Below are 12,243 nucleotides of genomic sequence, written 5' to 3'. Positions count from 1 at the left end.
ATCGAAATAGATTTAGTGCCCCCCCCCCCCCCCCCTCCCTCTCTCCCTCCTCTTCCTCCTCCTCCTCATGACCCAGCAAAATTCCTCCAGAATCCATCTGGAGGTGACCACGGATAGAGAGATGGACGTCAGCCAGTGCAGGCACCCTAACCAACAACAGCCTGTGGCCTAAGGCTGACTGATATTTCAAGTTAAACGGAACCTATTGTGATAAATGAAACTCTTTCAGAGGATGTGTCACATCCAGTGAAACGGCAGTAAAGGGCAACAGCCACGGGGACTTTTTTAAAACGACTTTTAGTGAAAAAGAGAAAATATAAAGGGAATATTGAAGTGCAAAACGCACGCAATTTATGATCATTTTTTTTCCCAGAGATTTTGTTTGACATAAGCAGACACTAAACAGAAGCCTCATTTCCCTGCAAAAAAACAAAAAACACACTTTCAGCACTCAGGCATGTGCATCCTGTTTGAAGTGGTTATGGGTATGGGAATCACCTCGCTCTTTCAAAGATTGAATATCGTCTCGCTCCAGAACTGTGTGCTGGTGGGTTTTGAAGTAAGGGGGCAGGAAGTCTATATATAGATCATTTTGCGGTGAGCTCAGCCAGCCCACCTTTTACCGCCCCCCTAACCTTAAATCTCTGCTTGTTCTGCGGTTGTGCTACCAGACAGTAGTTGAAATACATGTGCAACATATGTTCCACAACTGTAAATGCAATTTCTTTCCCAGCATGTTTTGAAGCATGAGAGGAAAGATTTAAGACAAACCCTTGTGTTACTTTGTTAGTTTCAGAGGTGGATTCACAAGTTTATACATAATTACTATACTGTAATGCAACATGGTAGTATATTGAGGAATAAAGTACTCACACTTGTGAGTTGTTGTCCCCTGAAACTCCCTGCCAGTCCAGGGTTGTTTCCAGCAGAGTAAAGACTTCCCTCTAAGTCTATTTCAGAGCCAGAATGACAGGCTGCAATTACAGTCCTGTTTATCCCCCTACCTCTGGTAATCCAGGCTGGTCTGCCATTATTAACCTTTTCCAGAGTCTCCTTGCTCCACATTGGCCTCTGTACTCTTTACATTTAAATTTTCTCATCATAAATGAAAGATTAATCCACTTATATATGCAAAACAGACATACTTCAGCAATAATAATGGTGCAATTATGTAAGATGCATATTCTTCTTCTTACTGTGTAGATCTGATTGTTAAAGTGTTATCTCCATCTAGTGGTCACTACAGAGCAGGTCAGGACGAGGCCTCCACTGCTAAACTTGTAATTCTGCAATTTGAAAATACACAAACCTGAGTAAAAATTGAGCATGTTAATCATGTGCTCATCTTTCACAGCTTTTAGCCACAAAACTCTCCCCTCAGTTATGATCACAACTGCCAAGCATGAAAAAAACAAAAAAAACATGTGGCAATCATCCTCTTAATGACACATTTATGCTGCTTTGTGAGGCTCACCCAGGCTGTTCAAACTGTGTGCAAATAATAACAAGTGAAAACCCAATAAGTTAATGTCTCTTAACTCCTAGCGGTGAAGATAATTATCTTTCTCTGCCTACGTGGGCTGGAGGGCTGTTGAAACCCCTTGGACATTAATGAGAGAGAAGAGGGAAAATAAATGTATGTCAGAGAGAAAGGTAGAAAAAAGTAGAACATTGGAGGAAGGGAAGGTGAATCAGGTGTGTAAATGAGGCTTTAATCCATCCTCATGAAGGCAGATATTACTTTGCTTCCAGTCAAGAGTGGGAGAGATTTAAGTGCCCACATTCACAAGCTTAACCTTGGAGATGAGTGTGCCTGTCCTGTGCTGAGAGGTTCAGGATTAATGCTGGGGATCCAGGAGCAGCAGTAAGCAGAAGTCAGGACTGGGAGTCTGAGGAAAGACAGTTCGTAACCACTCGAAACACAGCAGGCAGCACAAGAAGTTATTTTCCAGCACATCAGTGTTGTAGCTGAGTCACCGAACCTTGAGTCCCAAATCCTCAGAGATCATGTATGAGTCCAAATCCAAGTCACCAAGGTGACTTCCAAGTCGAGTCAACTGGTACTCAGTAGTCTGATAATCCATCCAGGTAATCCATGTTAAGTAAAATGAAAATGTGCAAATTAAAGGGTCAATCCACTGAAATTACCAAAAAAATTTGATCAAAATTTTAATCTTTTTTAATTTTTATGTTGTCCTTTCCTGTCGTAACTCACAACACCTTAGGTTAATCTGGCGACCCCTTGTGGGGATCCTGAACCCCAGGTTGAGAACCACTGTCCTAGAACATAATGTGAGGATTATCAAAATGCTAATTCATTTTCTAATCCACAAATCAATTAACTAATTAAGCATCGGCTCTGGGGTTTCAACTTTTTTTTAATTCTGAGGATTTTGACAGCCTGCAGGGAGTTTGCAATGTATTATTAAAAACCCAGGTGTTTATAGGATTATTCCAGTGTTTTACATTCATTATGATTAAGGTCAACAAGATAAGGCTAATGAATGAAGGCCTCTGTAGAGTGGAGAAGGTTTTGAAACAGCTTTTGCACTTTCATGTTGGAAAATAAAATGTAATAAAATATAACGGAACAGTTAACTATATAAATAAAATATGACAGAGTGAAATATTTACAATAATTAAGACACTTTGATTTGCGTTTCTGTCTAAATATTCTGAGGCTGGTTGGGATTGCCTTGTAGGAACTCATGACGTAAGTATGTCTAAAATCCTGGCTTTGGTTCTGTTTACACCATTGGAAAATTATATTTAGAAATAATAATTATATATAATCTAATAATTATAATAAATAATAATAATTTTTTATTTTCAAGTTCTTAAGAAAACTGTTGACAGTGTTTTCTGTGGGTACCACGAAAAGTAAGTGAGAGTTTTTATTTTCTACTATGTATTTATATTTTATTTATAATTTTATTTGACAAGTTTTAACATTTGGGCAAACCAACCATTTAGTTGATTTAACATTAATTTGTTTCGTGGTTGTAATGGTTTTGATGATGAGTTCTGGATTTAATTCTTAAATCTCTAAAAACAAAACAAAAGAGGAAACAAAAAAACACAGAAAACATATTTGCAGCCTCTTACATTAAACAGCGTCAAGCTGAAGAAACAAAAAAAAGTAAATTCAGGTGTTTCAAGTCCATGTCCAGCTTATTGACATTCAAGTTTGAGAGGAATTACAAATCAATATTTGCTACATTTTGAATACTGCTACTTTCATATCTCCTGTCACTACAGTGTTTACTGCTACATCATTTTAAATACACACATGCACACAGGACAGAAACTTATATGCAAGCACATGCCTCAACACTCAGCAAGATGATATCTAAACCCGCTTTATTCTTCCATCCAGATATACACTATCATCATCTTCATCATCATGATTGTTGAGCATCATCATCATCATCATCATCATCATCAAATCATGACCACAATCATTGTTGTAATTTTTAATGCCACACTCAAAATCATCATTTTGACATTATTAGCCTTTTTTTCTTTTCAAAAGCTAAAGCTGTGATAAATAAAAAATAAAACATTTGGTCCTTAAATATATAGTCTAGGCAACATGGTATCAGGGGTTAAGACAGAAATATTACAGCCTTGTTGCTACCCACACAAAACATCAAACATCACTGGAAATGGTGTCGTAGTGGCGACAGAAGGAGGACACTGCTAACTGAACATGAGGCTGATAGAAGCAGAGAGCAAAGTGCCGGGGAAACCGAGAGAGAGGAACAGAGTGTCTGAGCGTCAGAGAAACTGTTAGCGACCAGAGCCGTGAAATCAGATGAAAGGCGGCAAGACAGACAGGGATGAAATACAAAGAAGCAGAGGAGTGAGGAAGCACACAACAGACCCACAGAGAGGCACGTATTTACATGGAGCCGGGAGGAACAAAACCAGGTTAGCCACAGAGCACAGCAGAGCAGTATTTTGTGTCACACTCACACACATACACACATAAAGAAAAAAAAACAATACAATTTACAGAAGTTGTCAGAGTGAACATGTAAGTTTAAAAGTTTGTATTTGTTCAAAAACTAAACACCACACACCTGGGACAACAAAACTACCAGTGGACGGCTGCTAATTATTCAAATTCATATGACTTTACAATGATTTTTAAACTCTAAATCCTTATAATTATTATTATTCTGATGAGAAAATATTACACTTTGGTGAAGAATGGGAGACAAGAGGGTGTTGGAGCTGGAAACCAGAGTGTGTCTGCTCTATTGCCTGCATTTGAAACTGACACCAAAATAGGCTTTCTTCCCAAAAGCAGAATGTTTATTATTTTCTCACATTTATCATTATTATTATTATTATTGTTATGATTAGGAATATTGTTATTATCATCTTCTCTGTCATTTACTGTTACATGATGAGAAAATGTTTCACATGTATTGCTGTTTTCATTGTCAAGAAAAAGCTATTGCTCTCTGTATTCTGAGCCATATTTCCACTTCAGCTCCCCTGCTTGCTCCAACAATCACTAACACAGATATGTATGTATATATTTGGATTGTTTGTTTTTTTTTTTAGCTTGAACCAGCCAGTCAACTGATCCAAAGAGTCTTTCTCATCGATCAATGACGTGATTGAGAGTCACATTAACACCTGATGTTCTAAGACAATCACATCCTAGAGTGAATGCAAACAACATGTACATGTCATCATGAGATTGGATGTCTGGTGCCAACTCTGATACAACTCTGTATATCCATGGCTCTGCTAATCAGCACCAGCCACAACACAAGTCCAACATCCTATGACATTTTCTTCTTTTTTTACATGTTGGCAGGCAGTTTGTGTCTTAGTCCCTCTGAGTCTCTTCTGGCTAGTGGCAGCTGGGGGTCCTTTTTCCCCCCTTTAGGGGATGTGGTGTTGGCAGGGGTGGCTGCATGTGCTGACTGGGTGGGTGAAGCGGTGGATGCCTGAGAGGTCTTGGCAGGGGTAGAGGGTGCGTAGGGGTTTGAAGAGTGGGCAGGGGCAGCTGTGGCGGTTGGCATTTGTTTTGGGGGTTGAGCAGATGCAGGAGAGACACTGGGAGAGATGGTGGTCGTAGTGGTGGAGGTATGAGAAGAGGGGTTAGTGGAGCTGGGGGTTGGGCACAGAGTTGTTGAGGCTAAAGTTGTTGCTGGAGTTGGTTTGGTGGAACGAACCGAGCCTGAAGAGGGGCTTGGAGTAAGGACAGGAGGGGTTTGCTTTACAGGATGAACTGAAAAAGTTACTTTGGTGGGAATGCTAGTGCTAGCGGGTACTGGGGAGAGAGCTGAAGGTTGGGTTGGGGTTAGAGGCAAGGCCTGTTTTGGGATCTGGCTCGGGGTGGGAACCCTGGCTGAGCTAAAGACAGAGGGCTGCAAACACGGGGTTGGACTCTGGGATTTACTCAGCGAGGGGACAGATGTAATAGGGATGGGAGGAGGGGAAGGTGTAGGGGTCAGAGTCTGGATAGGAGTTGGGGTTTGGGAGATAACAGGTGAGAGGATTTGCGTTGGAGTTTGGGAAGGGGTCGAAGTGCGGGTGCGTGTGGCCTGAGCCAGAGTCGGAGAGGGGATTGGGGTTTGGGCAGGACTGGGGCCAGACAATGGAGAAGCAGAAGGATGTGTGTTGGACGCCTTCGCTCTGGGGCTCTGGGGACGTGGCGTTGAAGAGGTGACCAAGGAAGAAGGGGGAGAGGAGGAGGTAAGAGATGACCTGGGCGTGAATGTTTGAGGTAGAGGAACAGGGGTGGAAACAGATGATGGAGGAGGTGTGGAGCAAGGAGAGGGAGAAGAAGAGCGGGGAGAAGGTGCAGTGATTGGTTTGGGACGGGGAGTCGAACAGAGTGACAGCGGGGTTGTTCCTGCTGAAGGAGGGGTGGAGCAGGGAGGAGGCGAGGAGGAGCGAGAGGGGGTCATTGGAATTGGTTTTGGGCAAGGTGTCTGGGTGAATATGGGAGTAGGAGACGAGGGAGTGGGTGAAGGTGAAGGAGTGGCAGAGGAAAGTGGGGTCTGCTTCAGAGAGGAGGAAGAAACTGCAGAAGGCATGTGTGCAGCTGTGGGTGTGGGTATAGAGGAAGTGTGAGGGGCAGACTGTGTGTACGTAGCTGTATTTGCAGAGATTGCTTGTGCTATAGTGGGCTGAATAGGAACTGCAGCCTGTGCTTGTGTTTGTGTATTAAATGGTATATTTGTTAGCAGCTGTGCTGGAGCATTAGAGATCAGCATACCCGCACTGCTTCCTCTGGCTAACTGCCCTGCCAGGAAAGGAGCCGGCAGCAAATTACCACCAGAGGCCTTCCTGTGGAGGGGCGGATGAGGCTGCACGCCCATCCAGGAGCGGTGAGGCAGAGTGGGCTGTGAGGCGGACAGCAGCCTCGCCTCCTGGGTGAGTCTGCCTAGTGCTGGCAGACCCTGAGAGCTGTTTCCTCCATGACGTAACAGAGCTACTTTTGCTCCCTGCTGGCTTGTCACAGAAGTGCTGCCATCTGAGGGGGCAGCAGCAGCAGGGGGGTTGGTGGTAGGTACCTTGTGGAGGGGTGGAGTTGTTGGCCCTCCACCTGTTGGGGTTCCAAAAGATCCACTAGTCACTGAGGGATGATCAGCCTGGAGACGGAGGCTATAATGAACAGTTCTTCCTTGTTGGGCAGAAGTTGGAACAGAAGAGGCTGCAGTGGGTGGAGTTTTGGCAATTGGTGGTGAAGTGACTCCACCAGGTGGGCACATGGCCGTGGGGGAGGCAGGAAATCCTCCTCTTGGGGACAAGCCACCCATTCCTCCCATTGTCATCATCCCAATGAGGGAGCTCATAGAGGGGCGAAGGGACTGTAACACAGGGGCACGAGGAGATGACAGAGGGAAAGAGACGGAGGGGGAAGGAGAGACAAGAGGAGAGGGCAGGAAAAAAGCACCTCCAAGTGCATGCTGCTGCAACTGCTGAAGCTGCTGCTGTTGTTGCTGCTGCTGGTGCATGAGGGCGATGGCTACATTACTGGTGGCAGCTGCAGTCTGCAGGGGGGCATGAACCAGCGGTGCCCAGATGACAGGGCGCGGCCTAGGAGACACTGTGCCGCTTCCTCCCATGACTCCGCTTCTTCCTGCTGCAGCAGCCGCAATGGCATCCTGCATGGCCGGCATGCTGTCATGTTTGACAATCTGCTGCACCAGCATGCTGTCACAGGAGCCCAGGCTGCCTGCTGCCAGACTTCCTCCCGCCCCTGGACCTCCACCACGACCTCCACCACGACCCATACTGCCACCCAGTGAACCGGCCTGGGATGACTTCCGAAGGAGCATGGAGTTCTTCCTGCCTGCAGAGGAGAAAGAGAAGGGAAAATATGACAAAAAATCCATGAGGACTTTCTGAGATATTAAGGGTAGAAACAAGTTCCAGATATAGGAGTGAAAGAGTGAAGCTAAAGACTGTTGAAGCTAAAGCTGTTTGTTGAAGCTAAAGATGACCGCTGAATACATAGCAGACAAATGGGGCATTAGCCTCAAGCTTTTTCTTTGCTGAGAAAATTGCTCATCTTTTATTATTCCAGCTTTTATTTCTCTGTTTTCAAAGCTGAGCCCTGACCATACAGCTGACAAAATGCCTTACAAAACGCCATAGAAAATTAGCAGAATTATATAATTGCAAATATTTGGTAAGGTGATTGTAAAATTAAAAAGCTAAATGGACAATTAAGTCACTGCCCAAATAAAAAGCTGAGAGAAATGTCTTTGCAAATCAGAAATCAACACATTACCAATACGGTCCAATCGGTCAACAGCAACAGTTTCGAAGGCACGCCGCATCATCGGATGTTCCTCCAACACCTCATTAAAACTGTCCACACTCAGAGAGTACAGGCGACAATATGTATCTGCACGGACGCTGGCTGTCCTCCGTCCACGAGTCAACAAGCAGATCTCTGAATACAGGAGGGGAGACAATGAAAAGAGAAAAAAACAGATTTGGCAAATAATAGTAAGAAAGGCTGTGAGATAAATGAACCCTACGGTATATCTAAACTACCATCAACTTTCATCTTCCACCTCCTTGCTAAGTATCCTCTTCCCCAGACAATTCTGGACAACTTTAACTTCATAAACCACTCTAGATATTCTCACCTCCAAAGTAAGACCCATCACTCAGTTTGGTTTCCTTGTTGCCACGGGTCAGCACACTAACTCGTCCATGTTGGATGAAGTACATCTTCCGTCCAACTGTGCCCTCACGGATGATAAAGTCTGAAGGCTGAAACACTTCAAAGCGAAGCTTGGTCAGCACAGCGGTCACAAAGTTGGGATCAGCGTTGGCGAACAGTGGCATGTTAGCCACCAGGCTACGGCAATTAAAGCTGACAATCTCCTAGATGCCATAAAGCCATAAAGAGAGGAGGGAAGAGATTTGCTGCAGGGGATGAACGCATCATTTGTGGTTTGCATGTGTAAATGTGTGTGTGCTTTTGATTTCTTTACCTCTTTAAGTGGCTCACTGAGTTCTCCCAGTATGTTCTCCTCATCAAACATTTTACCCTGGAAGCGGTGTTCATAGTACTCATGGATCTTTTGCCGGAAATCTGCAGGAAGCTTGTGGAATGACATGTACTGCTCCACCTGCTTGTACTGCAATAACACACAAGCACACATGTGCACAGGTGAGGGATGTGCAAAAACACACAGCACACTTTAAAAGGAAAAGATCATAAATGTTTTAGCTTTGGTCTAAAAGTGTGTTGAAACATTTAGTAAATTAATTGACTGACAACAAAAATGTTTTCAAAGCTATTTTGATAATGATAATACAATCAAGCAAAAACATCACAGTTATGTTTTGAAAGTGCTTAATCCATCTGACAGTTGAAAATCCAAAGATATCCAATTTGTGATCACATAAGAGACAGAAAAGCAGCCCATCCTCTGACTCAATGGATTGAGGGAATATTTGGCATTTTCTAGGAAAGACATTTTTTACATTATGAAAATAGTTGGCAATTTACTGTGTCAATTAATCAACTATTTCAGCTCTTTATCTTTGCATTTTTGACTGTTGGCTGTACAAAGCAAGCAATTCAAAGATGTGAAAAAACATTTCTAACTATTTATGACATGTCATTGACTCAAAACTGATCAGTTAATTGAAGAAATAATCCACAGATTAAATTAATAATGAAAATAATCATTGGGTGCAGCCTCTGTCAGAAATTAACTGAATGAGTCAAGTTAAATTGTTAAAATATAAAGAGTACAGAGAGAGAAATGAATAGATGGAGAGTCATGTTTCACTTTTTCCTGGTACTGCCGTCGCGAGGAATCCAGTGACTGGATGAGAGCGGTGGCATGGCCGATGAACATGGCATAGCAGGTGGCGCCGACGATCATGCTGAGCATGGTGAGCCACACATCAGTCATCCCTTCTGGGGCCTGGGCACCATACCCGATACACAACATGTGGCTCATGGCTTTGAAGAGAGCATAGGAGTACTGCACTCCCCATGTGTCATTCTGTGAGTGGGAGGGACAGACAGAAGAGGAGAACAAGAGTGATAGGGGAGTAAAAGAAGTTTCAAGTGTTAATTAACAAGGCTCCTAAATTCTTTCTATGAAGGCAGCAAAATCAATTTGTATAGTATAACCACACAGACAATAAAAGGGAAGCCATCATACATTATTAAATAAATAAGACCAACTTCTATTTGCTTGTGTGCACCCTTCTGTTTTAGGTTGTGTGTGAGACCAATTACTAAGATGTTAATGGTCCAACAGATTAGGGGACTTTCTCAAGGGAAAATCCCAGCATCAACCTGCTTAGCAACAGTCACCCAGGCAACAACTGAGACATGAGTCAGCTATTCATACAGCTGTGCTGTCTGTATGCCTACATGCACGTGACAAAATCTCCAGCAGATCCCTAGGCCTTCGACTGATTGCATGCGTTCACACGTCCACCTGATCTCTGGTGAGGTTTTAATTGGACAATCTTTTTTTTTTTTGGTGATGATGACAGTCAATTTTATTCCAACTGGACATGTCGCTGCATGAGCCAATTAACGCAGATAAAGAACAAACAATGTTAAATCTGATAAACATCCTCACTTTGCACACACACAGATAACACCAAACCAGGCCTTTCAGAATCTGAAATAAATATTGTGCACCCTGTTCAAACATGCTGAGATATCTCTTTGTGTGTTTTAATTTAATTCAAACTGAACATTGTATCTTTTTTAGTTCATCACACAATAAGCTCATTCACAGAAGGATGTTAAGAATAATACAGACAAACACATGAACATACATGCATATATACAAACTGCAAGTAAGAGACTCACCACCATCAGGTTCTTAGAAACCCAACAGTCAGGAGGGAAGTCCTGTAGCATGGGGACAAGGAACTGGAGACAGCCATCCCAGTGGCACAGCAGCAGCATCATACCAATAAGATTCACAATCCTCACCATGGCACTGGCAAGGTCATAGGTCATGTGGAAGATCTGAGGAGGAACAGAGGGAGGGGTAAGAAAAAGATGGGTGGAGAGGGCAGGTGAGGTGTTTTAGGTTTTACTTGAAAAATCACAGGTGAAACTAAAGGATATCGTTTCAATGTTGTTCAATATCCATTTTGGAAAGTAAAAAAATCCAAATATGGTGGTGATTCTATCCTAAAAAATACTATTTCATAAGAAAATAGCTTGTGATGAGTCATACCTTAAATATTTATGGGTTTTGAGCTACTTCTTTCACATAAACATCTCTTTCCTTTTGACTCTGCTGTCTGTTTCTCCATCTCTGTTTCTCACCTCCTCCCACTGGTGGATGTAGCGGATAAGCCTGGAAAGGCGGAGCAGCCGCAGCAGGCTCAGGATTTTAGTGAAGCGGAAGATACGCAGCGCCCTGGCTGTCCTGTAGACCTCAGAGTCCAGACTGTCCACCATCAGGAAGATGTAGTCCACCGGGATGGATGACACAAAGTCCACAAGGAACCAGCTCTTTAGGTAGTTCTGGCGGATCGCCCTGAGTGAGAGAAAGATGGAGGACCAGTGACATTCCTCATTTGGCAAACCAGCTTTATGGATTTGATTCCAACATTTGCTTGGCATAAAACACCTCTAATTAATATTCAGCAGGAACGGAGCTGGAACGTGTACAAAGCTCTGCCACTGGCTGCATGTCACCTTTCAAATCTCACACATGAATTTGTTTGAATACAAACCCAGCAGATGGCCAGAAGAGCACATTTAAATTGAGAAAACAGAGCTGCTGTGTGTGTTGATATTCTCAACCGTACACACACACATAAACAATCCTGACACCTTTCACACGTTTCTACTGACCTGGGGTCGAGCAGTATCTCAGTGTTGTCTTCCTTAATGATGCCGGTCCGGAAGTTGAGAACCAAGTCGACCATGAAAAGAGTGTCTGAGACCACATTGAAGATGATCCACGAAGGAGTGTTCTCCTCTCTAAAGAACGTGATGCCCACTGGCAGGATGATTAAGTTCCCCATCATCAGCATTAACATCAGCAGGTCCCAGTAGAACCTAGACGGAGAGAGACTTATTCAGCTGTGTTCGACTGCATCTCTGTTAGCGTAAATATGTCTGTAGGGCTGTACTGAAAGACTGTTTATTTATTTTCCTCCATTTCTTATGTTCTTAAATATACATATTTGCTAATAGGCTTTTTTCACAAAAGACACTTTAGGAAAACCACAGGTGTAAATAATAAAGTTAATAATGCTTTTTTCACAGCAGACATATTGACACTTCACTACAGGAAAAACATAGGTGATACTAATAACATTTTACACTGGCTTCACACCATTAAGCATCCCAATAGACCGTTCCAGTAAACCAGTAAGTCCATTTATTGATTACACTTGTGTTTTACATTCAGTGACTTGTCAAATGTCAATAACTGGTTTACTGGATTGACTTCCCGGGACACTTAATGGTATGAGGACCTTGGTAATGTATGTAGTATCACTTGACTTGGAAAAGTGACAAAATGAATCAGAGAGTATGCACGCAAAGTACCGCAGATATTTGAGTGCAGCGTTGATGCACACTATTCTCCCACAATGCAATGCATGAAGGAAATAGAGGAGCTGAATAGAATGACATGCATCATTGTCGGTGTTGAAACAGCTCCAGAAAAATCTTGGAAAACAAGAGTAAACAAAGTATTAAATTCTAGGGAAAATAGCCATATATTTATTTGTGAAGTTTAAGTGATAATCCAAAGT

General features: G+C 42.9%; 1 protein-coding gene across 1 annotated transcript in view; it reads right to left on the bottom strand.

Moving 5' to 3' along the window:
• Positions 1 to 4,804: 4,804 nt before the first annotated feature.
• Positions 4,805 to 12,243, bottom strand: part of LOC133983001 (potassium/sodium hyperpolarization-activated cyclic nucleotide-gated channel 2) — a 12,696-nt gene continuing 5,257 nt past the window's right edge. Inside the window, exons 2-9 of the mRNA XM_062421908.1 lie at positions 11,333 to 11,539; positions 10,799 to 11,012; positions 10,331 to 10,492; positions 9,285 to 9,503; positions 8,478 to 8,624; positions 8,127 to 8,367; positions 7,763 to 7,927; positions 4,805 to 7,321 (exon numbers count right to left, since the gene is read on the bottom strand). Of these exons, the coding sequence (XP_062277892.1) occupies positions 4,818 to 7,321; positions 7,763 to 7,927; positions 8,127 to 8,367; positions 8,478 to 8,624; positions 9,285 to 9,503; positions 10,331 to 10,492; positions 10,799 to 11,012; positions 11,333 to 11,539 (3,859 nt within the window). The 3' untranslated portion in view covers positions 4,805 to 4,817. The remainder of the gene's footprint in view (positions 7,322 to 7,762; positions 7,928 to 8,126; positions 8,368 to 8,477; positions 8,625 to 9,284; positions 9,504 to 10,330; positions 10,493 to 10,798; positions 11,013 to 11,332; positions 11,540 to 12,243) is intronic.

The sequence above is a fragment of the Scomber scombrus genome, chromosome 7, assembly GCF_963691925.1.
Source record: "Scomber scombrus chromosome 7, fScoSco1.1, whole genome shotgun sequence".
Classification (NCBI taxonomy): Eukaryota; Metazoa; Chordata; class Actinopteri; order Scombriformes; family Scombridae; genus Scomber; species Scomber scombrus.
The sequence above is the reverse complement of the archived record's forward strand: the minus strand, read 5'-3'. Positions and strand labels throughout refer to the sequence as shown.